The sequence below is a fragment of the Scatophagus argus genome, chromosome 16 (genome assembly GCF_020382885.2).
Source record: "Scatophagus argus isolate fScaArg1 chromosome 16, fScaArg1.pri, whole genome shotgun sequence".
NCBI lineage: Eukaryota > Metazoa > Chordata > Actinopteri > Scatophagidae > Scatophagus > Scatophagus argus.
This window is the reverse complement of record NC_058508.1, coordinates 22773826-22797618: the sequence shown is the minus strand read 5'-3', so window position 1 is coordinate 22797618 and position 23793 is coordinate 22773826. Positions and strand designations below refer to the sequence as shown.

The 23793-nt window shown below is 43.9% G+C and overlaps 2 protein-coding genes across 3 annotated transcripts; one reads left to right on the top strand and one right to left on the bottom strand.

The window, feature by feature from the left end:
• Positions 1–5479: 5479 nt before the first annotated feature.
• LOC124073878 (interferon a3-like) lies at positions 5480–8337 on the bottom strand. The gene is made up of 5 exons (XM_046416421.1): positions 7822–8337; positions 6534–6608; positions 6143–6295; positions 5794–5871; positions 5480–5712 (listed from the first exon to the last, which is right to left on the bottom strand). The coding sequence occupies exons 1-5, from the start codon at positions 8026–8028 to the stop codon at positions 5593–5595; spliced, it is 633 nt and encodes a 210-aa protein (XP_046272377.1). The 5' UTR covers positions 8029–8337; the 3' UTR covers positions 5480–5592.
• A 1732-nt stretch (positions 8338–10069) lies between these two features.
• On the top strand, positions 10070–23665 carry LOC124072684 (globoside alpha-1,3-N-acetylgalactosaminyltransferase 1-like). Of its 2 annotated transcripts, XM_046414263.1 has the most exons (10): positions 10070–10874; positions 13879–13911; positions 15097–15144; positions 19099–19152; positions 19982–20014; positions 20087–20221; positions 20419–20551; positions 20768–20963; positions 22079–22298; positions 22375–23665. In XM_046414263.1, the coding sequence occupies exons 1-10, from the start codon at positions 10816–10818 to the stop codon at positions 22514–22516; spliced, it is 1053 nt and encodes a 350-aa protein (XP_046270219.1). In that variant the 5' UTR covers positions 10070–10815; the 3' UTR covers positions 22517–23665. The 2 variants fall into 2 exon arrangements, with proteins under 2 accessions (XP_046270219.1, XP_046270221.1); XM_046414265.1 differs by lacking the exon at positions 15097–15144 and having other exon boundaries at positions 10072–10874.
• The last annotated feature ends 128 nt before the right edge of the window (positions 23666–23793 follow it).

The following is a 23793-nucleotide window of genomic DNA, read 5'->3' as shown; positions in this document are numbered from 1 at the left end:
GCTCTGCTGTCTCATTAACTTTTCCTTTTATTTCGAACTAAGGAGCTGAGAACATTTTGGCCACGAAGCGCAGTAGCGGTTTTAGGCTCGGGCGAACCGGGCCGCCCGCATTTTTTCATGACACGAGGGGGGGCGGCACGAGCGCTTGGAAAAAGAATCTGCACCGCTACATGGTTTTCTATGATCTGTCATATCTGTGTGGGAAACCTGCAAACGGGCGCACCTGCTTGCTGAGAAGGTGACGTGCACTGAAGCTGTGTGTGAGGAGGGAAAGTGGAGGGGGGCGGGGACAGCTCACCTCTGGGTCTCTCCCAAATTGAACGGCCGGGGGAGGAATCCACCGTATAGAATGGCTAAAGTCAGTCACACCTTGACTTTCTTCCATATAACGCACATTTCATTCATACTATTATAAATACAGGCCTATAATTTCTGCACGTTTTTGTTTTTCTGAATTGTGTGAAACGGCCAAATAAAAACAGGTCATACAAAACGATTATGTGGTCACCAAGGTGAATTGGTTCAGTCGACTCCTGGTCCTGAGTGACAGCGTTGGGAAATTTGTTGAGGGTCGAGTAAACGCAGAGATGGACAGAAGAAGGTCAAAGTGATCAGGTGCCCAATTTAGGAAAAAAAGAAAAGAAGAAGAGGAGAAACGAGCAAAAGATGAAGGTTTGCTATGTTCTCTCTGTATGATTACAGCATCCATGTCATGAATGAAGGGCTAATGTTAGTTGGTTGTGTATGTTTGTTAGCCTTCTTCCTACGATGCTTGCTGTGCTTATACAACAGTAATTCGTCTTAACAAACACCAGATTTAATTTCACCGTAAGGTTGTGCTTTGCAACAAAACGGTTACAAGTTCACTTATTATTTATTTCCGTCACGTTGGGTCCTGTAATTAGCCAACGGGATTTTCATATGTGTCGGTAGTTTGCCATTTGCCATTTGCTACAACTCTGTTTTGTGACAAAACACAGTTTAACCAGTCATAACTCAAAGTGTGCCAAGTGTAGAATTGGAGGATTGGAGAATTGGACTTTGCATCAAGGAAGGCCAGAAAGGTCAGGCTTAAATTTTAGTTTGTGTTTTCTGTTCTTGGTGCAATAGTGTAATGATTGGATTTCTGTGTTATTTGTGTGATGAAGGATTTGTGCTATTTAGAATATTTATTCTATATTTTATTTGTATATTCTTCTTAATATTTGATATTATTGATTGTCTTATAGGGATTGGCTCCAGCACCCCCTCGACCCTGACAGATAAGCAGCATAGAAAATGGATGGATGGATGTTTGTTTTATATATCTGATTGTATATATTTTTGCCACATTTATGTATATAGAGTATATTTTTGTAAGTTCTGATAAATTATACTGTTTGGTGCAGAATTGTGTTAATTGTCTTGTTTCCTGTTGTAATTGCAATAGTTGAATAGCTGGACTCGCTTAAGTGTGATTTTCTGTTCTATTTTCTATTTAAGGATTTGAGCAATTGAGAAATATCTGTTTCACTTATATTGCTATAATAAAACATGGCTGTTTGTGAAATGTGTCATTTCTTTTTGTGTGCGGGAGAGGGGAATCGCTCGGAGGGGGTCTTGCCCAAGGAGTAATTCAATGTAGAACCGCCACTGATGAAGCGTATTAGATTCCACTTTGCATATCTTTACGTTTTCTGTATGAATCAAAGTAAAAGCCATCTGCGTCGTCACACATTTACACTCATTCAGGATGCGGTTTAACCCCCAAAATGTTCAGTTTACATTTACAGAGAAGAGTCAACAGAGAGATGAGAGAAAAGAAAGGCAGAGTTTAGCTCGAGACGGACATGAGGCAGGAAGTTCAGCGTCGGTTTACATTTAGACAGAAAAGAAAGAGGGAACGATGACAATGCCGAGGATCTGAGTGAAAACAGGAAGGAAACCCCACTGAGGGTTTTCTATACAACTGCAGTTTATTTCTGAATGACTTTCAGCTCCTGTCTGAAGCGAAATGTGATGATGATGATGATGATGATGATGATACGGAGGAGGAAAGTCCTCCTCATTCAGTTTCCACTTCAGTTTTCCTCAGCTGTTCCTGCAGCCTCAGCTCTCTGGTTTCACCAGCTGCTTCAGCACATTTTCCACGCAACACGGGTCAGTTAGAGCCGACTGTCAGAGTAATCAATCATCTGCTGTAACAAGCAAAGCTGTCTGACACGAAACAGTTTCAATTCATCGTTCATTTTTTAACTTCATTTTAATCTTACTGGTTTTTGATGTTTTCTTTCACATTAAAGGTTCGCGTGGCTGTGCTGGCACAAAAGAAAGTGACATATTTTGTCATTGGAGGGAACTCACTCCAATGAAATTTGTGCTCTGCATTTAACCCACCCAAGTGACGTGCACACACACACAGCAAACCCGGGGCAGTGGGCGACCGCGTGCAGCGCCCGGGGAGCAGTGGGGGTTAGGTACCTTGCTCAAGGGTACCTCAGCCATGGACACCGGTACGGGGAATCGAACCAGCGACCCACCGGTTACGGGTCCGACACCCTAACCGCTGATCCACGACTGCCCCCCTGCAAGTTGTGTTGATTGAGTTTCATGACTGTAAAGTCCTCCTGAGTTATGGCCCTGTTGGCGAGCTTATAATAGACAGGACAGAGAGGATGAAAGAGAGAGAGAGAGAGAGAGAGAGAGAAACATACATGCAATAAACATCATACATTACGAAGGACAAACATGACAGGTTGTTGTAATTGGAATTCTGAAGACTATTGTATGTATTTGTTTTTTAGCTGATATGTTGTTTAAGTTAGTTCTAATATCACTACATAGAAGAACAACAGGCAGATGTTGACAGTAGACACTGGGTTTGTCACTGGGTTTGTCAGAGGATGCAGTTCAGCATGTAGATCTGGATGGAGAGAAACCTGTCATGCCTGGTGGTTTTTGGTTATGCTTTGTCTCTTGATTTCAGTCCATGTGCCATGTTTGTCTTGTCATGTGTTTCCATGTATTATGTTCAAGGTTTTAGTCATGTCCTGTTTTATTTTGAAAAGCGTCACTTCCCCTGTGTGTCCTGTTTTCTTGTAGCTTTGCTTTGGTTTTCCTGATTGCTTTCTCCCTCCTGATGTGTGTCACCTGTGTCTCGTTGTCATGTCTATTTAGTCCTTGTCTTCCCAGTCGCCTTTGTCTGAGCATCTGCATTTTTCCCCCCATGTCATGCCAGGATCTGTTGTTTTACCCTGTAACGCCTTGTCATGTTTGTCCAGGAGTTTTTGGCCACAGTAAGTGTGTTTTTTTGAGTTTAGCTTTGATTAAATAAAGACTATTGTTTTTTGGACCTCCACTACGCCTGCCTGCTCCTTTAGACTCTGCATCGGGGTTCAGTAAATTTCTGCGTCAGCGACGCTGACCCATTTGTGACAAAACCTGCAGAAAGATACAGAGAGAGAAAGAAAGGGAGGGAGAGACACAAAACTACAAGGACAACTGGACACACACTTAGTGACAGAAAATAATGAATTATATGTTGATCTGATGAGAGGAGGTGGGGGAGTAGAGATGGTGGTGGTGTTGGGGAGGTGGGGGAGTAGAGATGGTGGTGGTGTTGAGGAGGTGGGGGAGTAGAGATGGTGGTGGTGGTGTTGGGGAGGTGGGGGAACTGCTCGGTGGATCATGTTTGTGTCCCCCGGCAGCATAGGCCTATAGCAGCGTAGCTTTGATAGAGATTAAAGACTAAGAGTTAGTCAGGCCTGTTCTGCCTGTGTCTGTCAAGAAGTGACTGTAACTATACCTAACTATACCTATTGTTGATAAATTGTCTCATTAAAGCTTCATAGTGACAAGCAAACTAAAACCTCTTAACATTTAGATGAAGTAAGTTACGTCCAGCGACGACGTGGAGGACATCAGTTTACATGAACAGATTATTTGTAGCCCTGCTGGTTGACTGAAGGCTGCAGTGCTGCCCCCTGCAGGCCGCAGACACAAACTGTAGACTGATATAAGATAAGATAAGATAATCCTTTATTAGTTGCATAACTGGGAAATTACAGTGTCACAGCAGCAAACAGGATATAGAGGGTGCAAAGTATGCAAGGATAAGGGAAGGATGAGCATTCAAACAGAATAAATACACAGGAAACAAATACCTGCTGCTGTACACAGTACAGAAAAGAAAAAGACTATTCACACTAGAGTCCCTCAGTTATGATTAGAGGATGGATTGATTATTGTACCGATTTGTTTCAGGGACTAAGTATGTAGGTACTGATCCTAGTAGTAGTGTTGCATGTGGAATATGTGGAATTAATGTCAGCTTTCTTCAGTGTTTAAGGGCGTTTAGCTGCTTTAGCTGCTGGCTGTAACACAGTGTTACTGATGTCATCATCGTTAATGTACCACCTTATTACTGAGTGTTCAAATGATCAATAAATTAGCAAATCTTTGATTTTTGTAGGTTTTAGGAGCATTTTGCCTTTTGTTTGTTTCTTGGTTTAATGTTTTGTAATCCTCTTCATGCTCGCAGGAAATACAAATTAAATATGTTTGCAACAACACTGGTTAAAAGAGCTGCTGAGCTCATGATGTAGCATTAGCAGAAGGCTAACGAGGTCGGGCGGCGCCACAGCGTGATGAAGTAAACCTGGTCGGCCCAGCAGAAGCTTCCCCAGGTCACATTGGAGAACCGCAACAGGAAGGACGTGTCGCACTCATTTTCTCACTTTGTTCTGAAGCCAGCTGACATTCAGCTGCCGTAGAAATCTTTAAACGCAAGAAGGAACCTCCCAGAAACCAACAGAGACTCCTCAGGTCACTATGGAGAAACACCTCCCAGGGGTTGTAGGTCTCTGTAGGTCTGGGAGGAGATTTTAACCTGTGATCAGGGACTTGGAAACATTTTACAGCTCAAGACAGTCCTGAACTGACTGCTGCTTACTGTGGAGGAGCCTTACAAACAGCAATCAAATCAATAAAATGATCGATGAAATGATCAAGACTTTCTGGAACAAACATAAACGCAACAAAATGTTTTGAGAGAAACTGGGAGCTCTTAAATATGAGTTGAGAAAATTTCTCAGGAAATTGGCGATAATCTGGTAAAGTAAGAACATTGAATCAGTCGATCGTTACACACTGCTATTGATCAGCATCACGTGGTCCCATAGAGTTGAAACACATCTGCACACTGTGCTCAGCAGCCAACCAAACTGCTGACTTGTAGCAAATGTCTGATCAATCACTGTCTCTTTACTGGCTCAGAAAGCCACCAATCAGAGGGCAGCAGCAGCCTGAGAGGCGAAACACAGGGCAACAGGAGTCAACGCATCGGAGTGTGAATACAGAAGTGCATGAAACGTCTTTATTGAGGCCTGTTGTCGGGCTATAAAAATCTTTCAAGTCAAATCAAATAAATACAAAACGGTTCAATAAATAAATAGAAAAATAGCACTTAGTTCATAAATAGGAACATGATAAATAAATAAATAAATAAATAAATAAATAAGTAAATAGACAGAGTGGCGGCAGGACCAATCAGAGAGCGTCTCTCACAGAGAAACAGGAAATGTTGGTGACAGTGAAAGTGACTGACGGGACGTGTCAGTGTTGCTGGTGAGCTGTTGTAGAGCGCCTCCTGATGGACGACACCAGCAGGTCCAACTGCTGCAGGTGCTCTTTAGTCTCCTTCCTGATCAGCTCCCAGGACGCAGGACTGCCACCCTGTACACACAGAACTACAGTCAATACTTTACCCAGTGCATACAGTGCTACAGTTAGTACTACAACAGCACTAGTACTTACAGTGCGGCACAGAGTACTTCTGACCAGTCTCCTGTAGTATTTTCTCAGTTTGCTGTCTGCTGGCCTGTTAGTGGGCACCTGAAGACAAAAACACAGGGCGCACTGTTTCTCCATGTCTGCTGTGAGACTTCAGGTTGAAGATATCAAAGTAAATGAAGCGTATCTGAAGCGGAGCAGCAAACGAAGCGGACTTTCAGCGCAACAGCCAAGTTAGCATCGAGTTAAAAATCTGCTGAAAGGAGCTGAAGTGGCAAAAAGGAAGGAAGGAAGTCCTGGATGCTGAGTCCTGAGACACGCTGACATAAGTCCACGAGCTCACGTCAGCTGAAGCGTCTGTCTGTCCACTTACGCAGGTGTTGAGCTCTTCCGTCTGTCTGTCGATGGACATCAGGAAGTGATCCGTCTTGTCGGTATCCCAGGTAACGGAGGACAGGTTGTCATGGCGATAGAGACCAGAAATCAGCTCCAGGCTGTCTCTGATGAAAGCCAACTGGGACTTCACCTGGAGGGAGAGAGAGAGAGGGAGACAGGTGTGAACTCTAGCTTTGCGATTGGCTGACAGAGCTGTTGACGCCACAGTTTGTTAATATGTTTGTATGTAAACGTTTCGGCGTGAACATGTGAGTCCAGACAGCAGCTGAAGTGTAATCACTACACTGACCGAGCAACAGCGAAAGCAGCAGAAGTGTCAAGTGACCGACCGACTGATTGATTGGTTGATTAAGTGATCGTTTGATTACCTCCTCCTTGTGCACGCGTTCGTAGAGTTTGAATGGAAAGGAAACTGGACTCTCCTGCTGAGTCAGCTGACCGCCCTGCAACATGAAGACACAAAAATAGACGACACTTCATGATCACCACATCACTGCAAACTGAACTGTTTTTGCTGGTCTGCAGACTGGACCAATAAGAAAACGTTTCCTGTACGTCTTGACCAGCACTGACCATTTATGAAACAAGAAAACATCAACGATCAAATCTGTGGGTACAAACGTGTCCTGAATGAATTTTTCCATGCATGCAAACACGTATCGTTAATTACTTCATATACAGTGCAGCCCACAGAGAATACTGTATTTTAATGGACGCTAATATACATAAACATGTATGTAAATACATACGCAGTCTTTGTATTGTATGTTTGTGTTCATGTTCATGTATGTGAACATATGTTGTCAGGTTTTATGACATGTCAGTGCATGTTAACCCATGATGTTTAAAAATGTGTCCGTATGTGTCAAAATGTATGAAATATTTTAATAAATATCCTTTAATATCAAAGTAAAAGTACTTCATTTGGATATTTTTCCACGCATGTGAACACACAGTTCTTTATGCGTCGACACGTGAATATGTGTGAGGCTGTGTGTGTGTGCGATCGGATCATGTTCTCGTCAGTCCTTGTGGTCACACAAGAAACAGATGTGTGCTGCTGCTGCTGTTTCTTAAAGCTCCACCAGAGGTCACTAATGAGCCACAGCACCTTTACAGCAGCACTTCAGAGATTCCGAAGGCTACGTTTACACTGAAGCCCAAAGTGGTCCGGTTCACATTAGTTTTGCTCATGTGCGATCTGCTTCTCTCTTCATAACCGCGTGAATCTGATGGTTGTCACCGTGATGAGACCCACAAGTCCAAATGTGGTCCACATTCTGATCTGATCGCTGTGACGGCCGTGTGAGCGCTCACGTCAGAGTTCATTTGGTTTTTCTCCCACTGAGCGCGCTCACATCGCTGTTCCGTCATGATTCCCCTGACAGCAGACAGCAGCTTGTACACGCGTGTTCACACTGATGTCGCATACGAAGATGAAGTCACGAAGACCAGAGTGTGTGTGAACAGCATCTAAGTCTTTGTCTCACAGTCCAACAATCACATGTCCATCATGTCCACTTTGTGTTTATGCCCATATTTAATAGAGTATTTAACTGAACCCTTTCCAGGACCCCCTGAACCTCTTTACGAAAGTTCAAAACCCTCAAAGACTCATGGAGTCTCCTGGTGTCAGTGTGGTCTTGTCGTACTCACCATGAGGCGGATGAGAGTCAGAGACGTGTTGCTCAGGTGACCGTAGTGACTGAGCCAATCACAGCACAGAGCAGGAGTCAGGGCGCTGCAGAGGATGAAGAGCAGGCTGGTCCAGCTGAACATGATGAAGATGGTGGTGATGATGATGATGATGACGGTGATGATGGCTGCAGACTGAGCTCTGCTGTGTGTCAGGGTGTCCAACATGCTGCTGATCTGACTTCAGGACTTTTATTCCAGACAGGAAACAGGAAACAGAAAGACAAAAAGTCCCGCTGTCTTTCCACTCTCACTTTCCACCTGGTCAGTGAATTGCAGTTATATTACACAAGTACACAATGTACAAGATGGAAGTAAAAGTACCTCAGAAGTGTACTAAATAAACTGAGTTAATAATAATAAAATATGAGTTAATGAAATGAGTTAAACAAGTGACTGACAGAAATGTTGTCAGGATGAGTTTCTGCTGCAGAAATATTCAGCCTGTTGGTCATTCAGTGGTTTCAGTTTAACTGTAACTGTAAAGTGTAAAAACAACAGAATCAGCCTTTAAAGTGAAGCTGACTGAGTGAAGTATGATGAAAGAGAGGTCAGATAATGAAATCATCGTTTAAAGACAGAAATCAAATCAGTATTTGAGAAATGATTCAATCAGTTGACTTCCTGTTTTATTTTTAGAAAGTCTGCTTGTGTCTGTTCATGTGGGAAGTTTATTTTGTGCTCTGGAAGTCCCTTCACTTTCATTTTCCAAAGCAGCTGCCTCAGATTTCACACATCACAGGAAGTCACACACAGCCCAACAAAATAAAAGCTGACACGTCTTCTGTGTACCCACAGCAGCAGAGATCAGTTCTCACTGAGCTGTTTGTGTGTGATGTGAACGTGCAGAAGACACGGAACAGAAAGATCACAGTGACTGAAGAGCGGCTGAAGCCTCCACTCTAATGGGAGCACTCCTATGCTTTTATTTTGAAGGCAGCATCTCATCTATTTCCTGTCTGTCTGGTGTTTGACGTCAGCCTCGTTTTCTCTTACTGTTGCCTCATTTTCTCTTTCTGGTCAGCAAGGAAACTCTCACTGATGATGTAATCGATGTTGTTAAATCAACACATTTGCAGCTGGATATGATTATTATTGATTGATCTTTTATAGAACGTTTGGTTTTCTTGCTGACGAACACACACGTTTCAGTTTACTGATACTACACAGGAAATACAAAGCATCCCTCTTCCTGTCTGAGAGTATCTGACTCTTCCCAGACTCGGATGTCTGCTCATGCACACACACCTTAAAGCTTCACTGTGAAACCGTCCCCCATGACTAAGCTGGACTGAAGGTCGTCCTGCTTGTTCTGGCTGTGACCAGCTCGGATCTCTTCAGGTCGCAGTGGCTCAGGCTGGGGGCCAAGGGCTGTGCCTGTGTGAGGAACTGACCTCATGGACCTCTAAAACGAAGAGTTCTGTTTGTACTGAGTACGGTTTGTACTGGGTTCTGTTTTTACTTTCTGACTTGTGTAAGCTCTGATCTGCCGACTGGTGCTCGGAGGTTCAGAGCCGTCACTGACGGACTGGATGTTGGAAAATAGTTCATGTGTTGAGTCAGCCGTGGCCTGGAAGTTGGACGAGTGACTTGTGACCGGAGGGTCACCGGTTCAATTCCCCCACCAGATGGGCAGGAAAAATTTGGATGTGGTGGTGGAGTAATTAATAACAAATGCTGCCCTCCATTAGCCGGCCGATGTGTCCTTGAGCAAGGCACTCAACCCCCAGTTTGCTCCCTGGGTGCCTGACATGGCAGCCCACTGCTCCTGTGTGTGTTTCACTGCATGTAATTTGCCGGGTGTTGCATGTGTGTGTTCACCTAAGGATGGGTCAAACGCAGAAGACGAATTCAGTGTGTGTATGTAAAAATATGTATACTGCCAATAAAGCTGATTCTTCTTGATGAAGAAGTCTGACATGACATGATGAAGAGTCTGACTAATCATGTGAAGGAAGCCTCGGACAGATACTTGATTTTGTCACCTGAGGTGACTGGTGTGAAAGCAGCACCATAGCAACAGTCAAACACCTGAGCATCTCTACCTGGGGGAGGTGGAGGGCAGGGGGTGGAGTCTCACACAGGGGAAACCGAAAGTGAACACACAACCATCAAATTGTTGATTTAACTGATAGAGCAGCACGAGAGCTTCCTGTCTCAGTGAAGAGAGTGAGCGCGCGCTGGGAACGTCACGTGGAGCCCGTAGCTCTCTGGTGTTTGTCTTTTCTCTGCCTGTCTCTGCTGCCGGTTATCTCGCGGTGTTTGGTGGGTTGGCAGACTGACCAGTAGGTGTTGCGTGTAGGAGGCGGTGTGATGTCAGAGACGTGCGCTCAGGTGGAGGTGAACTGCAGTTTTTGGTGAAACCACAGGTCTCAGATCAGCTTGATATTTAAATCCGTACTTTTCCTTATGGAGTCTGGTTGAGATAACTTAGTGGTCCTGGACCATCGCTGCCTGTCAAGCCAAGGAGCTGCGCGGTTTGTTCCGGACGGATGGTCATATCGACGTATCGCTCGTCTCATATTAAGCAGGTTTTGATGGGTTATTGACTGGGTAAATGACAGACACTGAAGAGAAACTTGTTGCTGACATATCTTAACTTTTTTCTGGGTAAACAGCCGAGATCAGGAGGAAGTTTCCGATTTTGTGGCTTTCGTTCTCAGACATTCGGTGAAGGTTTGAGCTGAATGTGAATGTTTGATTTCTACAGAAGTATTTTCGCACTGTCTGACCGTCCAGGACTCTGTGGAGGTTTCGATCATTAACAGAAGAGATCGTTTCACTGACCGCACCCTTCCCCCTCTCTCTCTGCACATCCTGCTGCGCGCTCCACCTTCACTTCCTGGTCGCTGCGCGTCTCCTCCACAGTGTGAGAGTGTGTGCGTGTGTGTCAGGTCCGATCCACAGCAGACTGGACCAGGACCAGGACTAACGGACTGTGGACAGTCTGCTGCCATGTACTTATTCAACAACAAACCTGCGAGTGTGATCCTGCTGTCAGCTCTGCTGCTGGGGTGAGTTCGTGCACACATACTGTTGGCACTACTTCTGTAATTTCTGGTACTACTGCTGTTACTGCTGCCGATACTTCTGGTACTGCTGTTGTTACTACTGGTACTACTGCTGTTACTACTGGTACTACTGCTGTTACTGCTGCCGATACTTCTGGTACTGCTGTTGTTACTACTGGTACTACTGTTGTTACTACTGGTAATACTGCTGTTACTTATGGTGCCACTGCTGGTACTACTGCTGTTACTGCTGGTGCTACTGTTGTTACTAATGGTACTGCTGCTGTTACTGCTGTTACTACTGGTACTACTGCTGTAACTTCTGTTACTACTGCTGTTACTACTGGTACTACTGCTACTACTGGTACTACTGCTGTTACTATTGGTACTACTGCTGTTACTACTGGTACTACTGTTGTTACTTCTGTTACTACTGCTGTTACTTCTGTTACTACTGCTGTTACTACTGGTACTACTGCTGTTACTTCTGTTACTGCTACTGTTACTACTGGTACTACTGCTGTTACTTCTGTAACTGCTGAATGATTCTGTCCAGTGAAATCTGTGTTCCATCCCTTGGGTCTTTGGGACTTCAGTCCATCTTGTCTTCAGACTGAAGAAACAGACTTAACTTGAGAGGCTGATCCTGTTAGCAGGCAGAAACCTTTTAGCAGACCCCGACTGGAGGTGGGTGGTCATCTGCCTCGACCAGCTGGGTTATCTGTGTTTCAGTAAGTGTGAACAAGCAGGTGTGCACAGTAACGCACACACACACAGGTGATTGGGTCTTTGGGACTTCAGTCCATCTTGTCTTCAGACTGAAGAAACAGACTTAATTTGAGAGGCTGATCCTTCACAATTTGATCTCGTTCTGTCGAGGACAAAAGATCTGCCCAATCAGAGGACCGCAGAAGGCATGGATGCTTCTCACTCAGGGTTAAAACTACAAACAGTTACTGACATAAACCTCTACATTGGGACACGTTACAAACACCAACAGCAAACTGAGGTTTGTTTGTTCGTAGCCATTGCTACAGCTGCAGCCTTCACCAGGCTTGGTGTAAAAACATGTGTGTGAGCTTGTGTGTGTGTTTGCTTGTAATTATTTAGTGTCTTTTTATTGGACAGCCCATTGCATACAGCTGTAGAGATTAAAATGATATGAAATATGAAAATGAATGATATCCGTAACATCTGTGGCTCATCTCAGGCCTGAGTACCTCAGGGTAAAATGGAGGTCTCCTTCCTTGCTGGTTCTATGTTGCTCCCAGGCAGCAGCAGTCCAACCCTCATCTGGACCTGGGCATACAGTTCTCTGAGGATAATTGTCACCAAGCTGACTCTCCCCATACATAACCTTATGCAATAGTGTGACTCAATGACTGGTCCCTCTTGTTGTCAGACTCGTTTCGCTTCAGCGTCTTCTGCAGGGACTAGCCTGGCAGAGATCCATGAGCTTACGGGTTCTTCCACATTGCAGTCTATACCACTGAGGGACAAGCCAGCAGATGATGTTACATGAGGACTCGCTCTCTTGAACCTGTTTAGCAGCAGGTCGGGGCATGAACCAGCATTTCTGAAGTACCAACAAGAGGACTGGTTTGAGTTGTCCTCCCCATGCCAACGCAACAACAACAGGCCTTGAGTGAGCACCCGGAAGTCACTGCATGGGGCAGCAGACCCCACAACCCTGCCGTCAAACTGGAAGCCTCAAGGCAGGCACAGTAAGACTCATCTCCAGCCTAGTCAGCCTGGCAGACAGCTGCTAAACCAGTGGAAAGATCTCATCAGAGTGGTAGGCCACCTCAGCAATGTCCTCACAGAAGACACCCATGAGACTTAGCATCCAACCATCAGGCTGATTAGACAGAGTTAAGGCAGAGATGTGTATCCGTCAGAATTTGTTATTAAGCTGATCATCCCAGGTGTCATCACACTCTGTAGAGTGTGTTTGCTGAAATTAGGAGAGGATTTCAAGTGTTATGTGGTCATGAGGCGGTCCACTGACACCTGAAGAAGTGCACTGAATCTAGGAAGTAGAGAGGATTTCAAGATCCACCCATGATGGCCAACGCACCCGCAGCTGTGACGCTCACTTTATATATACAATGTATATATTGGTTTTCTACACATGTACATACTTGCATTTTTAATTTTCTTAAATAATTTGAATACAGTTTTTGTAAATACCTGTACTTCGAGATTTTAGTTTTTGTTTATCCTATCTTTATTGTTTATCCTATTTTTTATACTTCGCACTTTTCTCCTTTCTTGGTCGGGAATACTGCATGTGCAATGTCTGTAAGAACAAGAATTTCCCTCCAGGGATAAATAAAGGAATTCTGATTCTGATTCTGATTCTGATCAATTAATTGGGGACATGCATCATCAAGATCAGTCGATGACCACTTCTCAGTCATGAGAAGTGGTTCTCGTAGACCCTCTCACGAGCAGATAGATGTTGAGTTGTTCCTAAGTTGTTTCACAGCCCAGAAGGAAGTCCTCACCAACTGTAAGTTCAAACTGTGCAGTAAGATAGTTCAGTTTAAAGGAGGTTGTACTGGACAGAAGACCATAATGAGAGTTGTGTGACATTGTAGGGACGTTAAAGATATCAACTGTACAACGTGTAAATTTTATTACCACACATTTTTTTCTGTTCTTGTATTCTGTGTATTGGTTCCCAGACCCCACAAGTCACATCCCCGTGGGTAGGCCATAAGGCTTTAAAAGAGTCAGTAAAGGAATCTGTTCTTGCAACAATGCCTGATTATTGGATGCACAGACATTCAAACCATCCACTCACCAGCAGCTGAGGCTCATGGAACATCAAGCAGCATTTTTGTGTTCAGCCACATTCAGAATTCATTAAAGAAACAGCAGAAATAGAGAATAAGAACAGTTAAAGACTGACTTCCACCTGCTTATGATGAAGTTCAGCCTATAGCTCTGATCGCCTCCTTATTGATTAATTAATGATTGATTGTGTTTTTGTTTGAATCCACAGGGTGCTGTACATGTACATCTACCAGTCCAGCAGGTAACACACACACACACACACACACACACACACACACACATTGACCACATTCACAACAAAACATTTAGGGGTTTAATTCCTGCTTGCTTTCTGCACGTTTGTTTTACTAGACATGAATTATTGATATAAAAGTGTAGATCAGATCAGTGATGTAATTGTTCACACTGTGAGGAGAAGATTGTTCAGGTGTAGTTTGCTAAAGTGTGTTTAATCTCTCCGCTTAAGTCTTCTTCATGATCAGTCATTTGTAGCAGCTGCAGTCCTGCTCTCAATTCAGTTTACTTACGTAGCACCAAAACCAACCAAGGTTCTCTCCTGAAACGTTTCAAACAGAGCAGGATGAAACCAAACTCTTTAATTTAGTCAGCGAGCCAACATTCCGCTCCTGAGCAAACACAGCGTAGAGGAAAACCTGACTGTTAGCAGGCAGAAACCTTTTAGCAGACCCCGACTGGAGGTGGGTGGTCATCTGCCTCGACCAGCTGGGTTATCTGTGTTTCAGTAAGTGTGAACAAGCAGGTGTGCACAGTAACACACACACACACACACAGGTGATTTTACTGCAAGTCAGTGTTTGTCCATAAAACACCAGGAAGTCCTTTACTCAGTATTGAAACCTGAGCTGATTCTAAAACAGGAGCTGGCAGCTAACGCTAACACAAAGATACTGTGAGAGCTGACTGAACTCGATCCTCACAGCACATTCAATCATACAGTCAGTTGAGACCTGCAAACGGGCAGTGTTGTCGGCTTTGTCGGCTCCTCCACCACCACAGGCAAATGAGCGGGATTTAACTTGCAAAGTTGGCCCCTCCTCCCCCACTCAGCAACACCTAAAGGGCTCAAAATAAGGCCCGAAAGCCAAGATGACAACGGCTGCAGTGAACTAAACCTGACTGATCACTTCAAAAAACATGTCCTCACTTTCCAGGACTACAGCTTAAATTGGTCCTCACTACAGCTGCAATTAGCAGTTATTATTTGATTAATCTGATTGATTGCTTGTCTCAGAGTCCAAGGTGACATTTATAAGTAAAAAACACAGAAATTACATTTATTATCATGTCCAACCAAGGAAAGCAGTAAATTCACACATATGACAAGCTGAAAATGTCGATACAGTCAATCAATCAGTGCAGCTGTAGTCCTCACAGAGGTGGAATATGACAGAGTGTGTGTTTCCAGGTGCAGAGTCATGTCTTCGGACCAGCAGGGGAATGCAGTCAACGGCAGGTCAGTAACTCAAACACTCTGCTGTCTGTGGGGTTTAGCCTGGGTGTGCACTGTTTATCAGCTCACTGATCTTCACTTATAGTACCTGTTAGAGTTCACCTGTTCACCTGAACTGCTCAGGCTTTGGTTCAGTGCATCACCATCCCCAAAAGGCCATGGTTGCTTTACAATGAAAAAGTAACAGGTGGATCTGCAGTCAGTATGATAGAGCACAGGGTCCCTCAGGTTAACAGTAAAAACCTGTTTCACTGTTTTCAATTTCTTTGTCCCGCTGAAGGTCTGGACTTTCACCAGTGGACTCCACTCTGAGCTGCTGCTTCTCAGATGGCGTTTGTCAACAGAGGGATGTATATTTAAAGGGGTGGAGGGAAGATGAATTCAACAGGTCCATGTTGCAGGTTTTCAGTGATCCATATACCAGCAATGAGGTGCTAACCCTCTGTGGTGACCTGGTCTGAGGTCTGTTCACGTAGGCTCCTTCAGCTCAGAACAAACCTGCACCTGTAAAACTTCCTCCCAGTTGTTCTCGTCCCACTGGTTGGTGTGTTTGGGGAACGCGCTGATGGAGCCATTTGATGGCCTTCACACCATCCACAGCCATGACCACAGTCATTGTATTTTCAGATGGTTCAGGTCAAAGTTCACCGTGGCCTCCCAAACCACTCAAGAGTCCATACGCTAATTCCGACAACATGTCATGCAAAACAGGATAAACTGATGAAGCCAGGTCAGAGGTCAACCTCACTGTAATCTCATGAGGTGATGAGCACATATGACCAGTATTCACCTGCAGAACTCAGGAACTGAAAGGCAGATTGGGACCAGGTGTCATATGTTGTCACATGAAATGAAATTAATTCAATTAATCTCAAACTGTGTTGATTGTAGAGATCTCAATCTGTAGATTCTCTGCAGCAGCAGCAGCAGCAGCATATCTGGAGTTCTGTAGTCCTCCTCAGTGGTCTGACGATCCTGATCTTCAGGGGTGTGGCTCAGCATCTTGTGATGATGTTACCTCAGCCGTCCTTCACCAACAGCCTCCACAGTGTCAGACAAATGTTATACTAAGTTAGGGTTAGACTGTTAGTGTGTGACCAAAATATTTAGGCTCTCAGGGAAGCCCTCATTCTCAGCAGGTTCAGGTGTGGGGGGCACCTGCTGGCCTCTGTTAAGAACAACAACCAAACAGACTGAGACTGAAGTAGAGAACTCAAAGAAAGTCAAAGCCACAAACTGGAAACACGACCTGAATGTCACTGCTCTTCCTTCAGAGGTCTGCTATGTAACAACAGTGACAACAGATGTAACAGCAGACAGTAACAACAGACTGGTCTGTTCTGTAACAGCAGAGGGTTCTATACTGTTACACTACACAGCATCAACGGACAGGTCTGTGCTGTAACAACAGACAGGTCTGCTCTGTAACAACAGACAGTAACATCAGATGGGTCTGCTTTGTAACAACAGACAGTAACATCAGATGGGTCTGCTTTGTAACAACAGACAGTAACATCAGATGGGTCTGCTCTGTAACAACAGACAGTAACATCAGATGGGTCTGCTTTGTAACAACAGACAGTAACATCAGATGGGTCTGCTTTGTAACAACAGACAGTAACATCAGATGGGTCTGCTTTGTAACAACAGACAGTAACATCAGATGGGTCTGTTCTGTAACAACAGACAGCAGCATCAGATGGGTCTGTTCTGTAACAACAGACAGTAACATCAGATGGGTCTGCTTTGTAACAACTGACAGTAACATCAGATGGGTCTGTTCTGTAATAACAGACAGTAGCATCAGATGAATCTGTTCCGTAACAACAGACAGTAACATCAGATGGGTCTGCTTTGTAACAACAGACAGTAACATCAGATGGGTCTGTTCTGTAACAACAGACAGTAGCATCAGATGGGTCTGTTCTGTAACAACAGAGGGTTCTATGCTGTTACACTACACAGCATCAACGGGCAGGTCTGTGCTGTAACAACAGACAGTAGCATCAGATGGGTCTGCTTTGTAACAACAGACAGTAACATCAGATGGGTCTGCTTTGTAACAACAGACAGTAACATCAGATGGGTCTGTTCTGTAACAACAGACAGTAACATCAGATGGGTCTGCTTTGTAACAACAGACAGTAACATCAGATGGGTCTGCTTTGTAACAACAGACAGTAACATCAGATGGGTCTGCTTTGTAACAACAGACAGTAACATCAGATGGGTCTGTTCTGTAACAACAGAGGGTTCTATGCTGTTACACTACACAGCATCAATGGACAGGTCTGTGCTGTAACAACAGTTTGTTCTGCTCTGTAACAGCAGACAGTAACAACAGACAGGTCTGTTCTGTAACAACAGACAGTAGCATCAGATGGGTCTGCTCTCGGCTCTCTGGGACAAGCTGTCATTTTGTCCTTACTGTCTGAACTTAAACATTTGTGTAAGAAGAAAACCAGCTAAACCAGCTGCTGTTTAAAATTCAGAGCGTGGAACAGACCGGATCACATTCAGTGTGTTCAGTTTTTCTCTCATTCCTACAGTGAAGAAGCCTTCACTGGTGTCCTGCACTATAGAGTACTCCTACTCTGACAGCAGTAATAATCCACAGAGTTTATTAAACTGCCAGCTCAACTTATCAACGCCTTGACTTTCTGTGTCACAGAAATGACTTCAGTGCGATTTGTTTAAATGTAGTTAATCTGCTTTTCATTTGTGTGTTTGTGTTTTCTGGTGTCACAGAGAGAAGGAACTGATGTGATAATGTTTTTTGAGTTAGACTTCATAATGTTTTTAATGAGTTAGACTTCATATCAAGCTCAGACAAGGCAGCAGCTCATACTGTACTGAACTGACAAAGTAAACAGATGGATACAAGCGCAGCAGTTTAATGTTTGATTAATCAAGGGAAATACCCTCACCACAGTCACCAAGTGATTTAACATCATTATTTAGGTCACAGTATATACGCATGATGAAGAGCTGATCATGATTAGCAGATAGATTTGAACTATCTTACAATGATATAATCCAGCGATCGGTCTTTTCCACACTACAGTCCACCTGGAGGCACAGGGTTCAGTCACATCATCTCAAACATAATCAGTCTGTTTTAACTCAAGCCTGGAGACGAGTCCAGAGGCACTCGTGTTTGCTTCTGGAGGGTGTGTGAGAATCTAAAGTTCATCCCAGGTGGGCTGTGACAGTACAGAAGCATAACAAGAATCAAATTTCACTTTATTGGCTCATCTTGTAGGAAATCAGGATCACCATAAAATATCCCACATGAGAGATGAGGGTGGGACAGCAAGAGGGAACAAGGATCATATCTAAGAGCTAATTGAACATATAGTGAAATATTCATATACTGATGAGGGGATAAAACTTTCAGTATAAATAAAAAGTTCTGTTGGCTTCATCAAACAGCTCTGCTTATAGAGCTCAAACAGACTCTGAGCTAGTGGATCTACTCTGTTGTGGTTCTGTGACAAGCCCCCACCCAAGTTATTTCTGGTCTGGGGGGAATCGATCCAGTGACAAGCCGCTTCTCCAACCTCCAGGCCATTAGTATGACAAATAACAGACGTACAGCAGAGTTGGATTCAAAAAGTTCCAGCACCTGCACCTGTGCCTCACCTGTAAACAGACTGTATTAGCAGCTGTAGTATTTACACACCACAAAACATCTGATTGGGTCATTATGTCAGCCATGCTGTGATCATGCTGTAGACAATATAATGATCAGTTGTTTACCTGCAGTTCAACAGTTTGGTTCAATAACAGTCTGACACTGTTTCCAGGCCTCCTGGAAAGCCTGGGATAAAACCAAGCAGACCAGACAGAAAATAAGAGAAAAATTTGACTTTTTAATTGATTTATAAATAGTAAATCAATAACTATTCAATAGTGAAGTGCCAGCAAATGAAAATGTGAACTGTGTGTGTCCTGCAGATCTGCTGAAGTGCATGTTGAGACTCATGGGCTCCACCTGGTGGCTCCTGACCAGTGAGTACATCCATCTTCATCAGCTTCTGTATTAACACAAGTCAGTCAGATGGGCGAGACAGAGACGGATGGCAGGTGAGACAGGCAGACGGGAGCTCAGATGTCACTCTGGATCAATCATTGCTGTTACTTACAACAACATCACAGACCCTAAAATGGATCCCTGAGTTGCATCAGATTATTTTCATGGGCTGAGTTGACAGCAAGAAGAGTTTAGAAGAACAGCAGACTGATCCTTTCAGGTATTTACATACATGATGTCATCCTAAATGTCAGCAAAGATTTTCTGTGTCAGTGGAATAATAACAATAATCTGAAGGGTTAAACATGTTCTATGAGAAAGAAGAAGATATGAGTGAAAAGCCAGAAAAATGTCGTCTTGTCTTGTCCTGTAAATCCTCTCAAGGTTCTCTGTGAGGGGCCCCAACTCCCAGTTCATCAACATAAACACTGATGTCACCTCGTGTTGCCTTCATGTCATATGGGCTGATGAGATGATGAAAAGATTTCATGTTCACAACTTTAATCCATATCATGAGATTATGATTACAGGATTACTGGAAAGGATTTGAATCCTCCTATGTGTAGGAGGTTTAGTTATTGTCATTGGGTTGTAAGCATAGCAGCTAGCACTAAGACCAAGAAGAAATCGCATCACAAGCACAGCTATGGGAGCTAACAATGCTGTCAGAGCTAACACCACTAATGGAGCCAACAGTGCTAGCAAAGCTAACAGCCTTAACAGAGCTATCAGAGCTATCAGCACTTCAGACTGTTCTGTTGTATTCTGATGATGAGGGTGTTTGTGTTTGTTGTGTTTGTGTTTCAGTCTGCAGTACCAACAACCCAGCATCGTGAAGGGGTGAGTACCTCTCACTGTTCTTGTTGTTGTTGTTATTTTTTTATCAATGTCAGTCTGTCTCTTTCATCATAGTCGTAACGACGTGGTGTCGGTGACACCCTGGTTGGCTCCTATTGTCTGGGAGGGAACCTTTAACCCAATTCTACTCGACAGTATCTACAAGGCAAAGAATATTACTGTCGCAGCTACTGTGTTTGCTGTTGGAAAGTAAGTATGAAATCGCAACATTGTGTGTTCTATGCCTCCATAAAGATAGATAGATAGATAGATGGATAGATAGATAGATAGATAGATAGATAGATAGATAGATAGATAGATAAATACTTTATTGATCCTGAGGGAAATTCAAGAATGAATGCAATGTATCCTGGTTTGACCTTTGACTCCTGTGGTCTTCTGGTCAGATACATCATGTTCCTGAAAAACTTCCTGGAGACAGCAGAGCAGCACTTCTTTGTTGGTTTTAATGTGCACATCTACGTGTTCACTGACCGGCCGGGGGAGGTGCCCCAAGTCAAGATGGCTGCCGGCAGACAGGTAAACATGCAATGCAAATGAAAAGATGCTGTTCCTAAACAAAACTAGTGCAGGTTTAACACTGAAAGGAACATGTTTACACTGATCTCAGCTCTCACACTCATCAGCCTTTTGGACTTTGTTTTCAGAGATGAGCTGACCGCCATGCTTTGTACTTTATTACAAAAAGAACTGCAGTTTTTCTGGATGTTTGATATCTTCCCCTTTCTCGTCCAGCTGACGGTGCGTTCGGTACCCAGCTCTAACCGTTGGCAGGAGATCTCTGCTCGAAGGATGGAGCTCATCCAGTTGTTGATAGAGGAGAAGCTTCGTTATTACGTTGATTACGTGTTCTGTCTGGATGTTGACTCTAACTTCCACGGTCGATGGGGGACAGAGTCACTGGGTGACCTGGTTGCTGTCATACATCCAGGTCAGTTGACAAACCCAATTTTGGTAAGATTAATCACATTTTCTTTTCCATTGTGAGGATGGCTGGGAGTGTGTGTGGCACTTACCTGAGGAAGACATGGCACCAGGACGCACTATGGGAAGAAGGCAAGGCAATATTATGAAATTAAAGAATTTCCCTTCAGGGATAAATAAAGGAATTCTGATTCTGATTAAAGGCAGTGTGAAGCTTTGAGCAATGTTCTTCTGGGAAACCTTGGGTCTTGTCATTCATGTGGATGTTATATTGACACATACCACCTACCCAAACATTTTTGCTGATCAAGTGCATTTCCCGTGGAAAAGGTATTCCCTGATGGAAGTGGCCTCTTTCAGCAGGATAATTCAATTCAATTCAGATTATTTATATAGAGCCAATTCACAACAAATACAAAAACAGAGAACCCAACATTCCCCCCCTGAGCAACCACTTGGCAACAGTGGAGAGTAAAAAACTGACTTTTAGAAGTCAGAAAACTCAAAGTAGACCTAGATGGGTGGCCATCTGCCTTAAGCGATTGGGTTGGGTTTGAGGGGCGGGGGGTCACAAGCAGAGATGCGTAGCAGCAGCAGAAGTATTGGAACTGTAGATAATGATAATGATGAAGTCTCCAGAGAAGAGGTTGAGTCAGTAACGTACATTAATGGGACAAGAATGAGTGCGAAAGAAGAGTTAGTAATAGCAGCAGGTAGAGTCAAGCAGGACCGCAGCAGGAGGTCCAACCAGGATCCATGGGAACCTGTGAGATGAGAAAGCACAAGGACTCCTGGGAAGAAGCGCACTTAGTACCATGCATCATACGTGTACAGAAGGAGAGTTGGAGGAGGAGAGAGAAGCTCAGTGCATCATGGGAGATCCCTGGCAGTCTGAACCTATAGCAGCATAACTAGGGGCCGGCCTAAGCCAGCCATAACTATAAGCTTTATCAAAAAGGAAGGTTTTTGAAAATTGTTGAATATTCCTGTCATGTTTTGACATGACATGACAATTTGGCTCCAACAGAAACATGCGGCTTTACCTGTTCAGGTGAAGTTTGGGTTGTACAGCAGGGTGTTTGTGATCTCACCTTATATTTGTTCCTTGTGTTCTGTTTATAGGTTACTACTTGGACGACCGCAGCAAGTTTCCCTATGAGCGGAGGCCCCAGTCCAGGGCCTACATTGCGGCTGGGGAAGGCGACTTCTACTACTGCGGGGGGGCATTTGGAGGCCTCATAGAGGAAGTACACCTGCTCGCCAAAACCTGCCGTGCCAACTTCGAGGCTGATGCCAAGGAGGGTATTGAGGCTGCATGGCAGGAAGAGAGTCATCTGAACAGGTAGAGAGAGTCACCTGAACAGCTGAAGTCTTGTTGTATTTTCTGATGGCTGTACATCCTGTTCCTGTGTATTCAGGTACATGTGGATCAACAAACCCACAAAGGTGCTGTCACCTGAGTACCTGTGGCAGGACTTCAAATCTAGAAACCCTGAGATTCACATCATCAGATTCTCTGGAGTTGTTAAGAACTATGCTGAGATCCGACCCAACGCCTGAGAGGCCATACATGACCGGACTGAACTGACCTCAACTGGAATGGAAGATGAAGCACCAAAGTCATGGTTTGACAGGGTTTGAAAGAGCCTGGATTCACCTCTGGAACTGGTTTAGACCAGCCTGAGCCTTATCCATAGTCCACCTCTTCTTCTGGCAGACAGAATCCAAATCTTGTCAGCCAAAAGGACAACACAGAATTATAGTAGATTTTAGAAGAATTTACTGTGATTAAATGGTGTTACACACGGACCCGTATCGCTTCTAGACTAAGAAGAGCTAGCTAACATGGCATCACCTCTACCCAGCATGTGCAGCTTTGTTGAATTTTTGAATTCAAACTGAATTAGTTTTGGACTTTTTTAATTGGACATCTCTCTTTATTTTGAATCTAGCCACTGGCTCTGTCCACATAATGACCACAAGCCAAAGCTTTGGCTGTTCCCTTACGTTTGATTTCTGTGGACTTCCTCACATAACTATGAAACTCAGGTGACTGACACTTACCATTGCACAGGAATCATCACGATACACGGCGAAGGAGTGAAGTTGCTGGTTTCCCTATGCACATAATGTAGACGAGATACTAAACTCAAACGTGCTGTGACAGAAGCTGGCAGGCTAACAGGAAACGAAAGAAAGTTATGCTAACAGTGGTCTGGTCAGCGTGAACGCTCGCATTATGTTCAAACGGTACACTCAAAAGTGACTACAGTTCTGATCCAAACAGAGTTTATGATGTAACAGATTGTCATGCTATAGAAATAGGATTTTCATGACAACACTGTGTAACCACGGGATAGCATAAGGTAAAGCTACAACTAAATGGACTCTAATCAGTTGTTAATCTGTTTCTCAAATCAGTAATTGAAGCATATTCAGGTTAAGTCAATAATTACTACTAACAATTGATAACCAACATATTTAGGGGCCCATGCCTAAGGAGGCTGGGGGCAATGCAAAGTGTTAAACTGGTAAAGGTTTTTATTATTATTTCTATTCCATTTGTAAAAGAATCAGAATAATGTGGGATTTTTATTTTATATATCAGCAATGACTAAATTATTGTGATTTATTTAAAATTTCGTGACATACTTTCTGCATGTGAGTTTTAAGTCATCCACTGCTGTCAATAAACCCTGTTACTTCATACCTCAGGCTCTGGCTCCTCTCGTTGTGGAGGAGCAGCGGCTCTACTCCGAGCTCCTCCCAGGTGACAGAGCTCCTCACCCAATCCCTAAGGAAGCCACCACCCTACTGAGGAAGCTCATTTCAGCCAC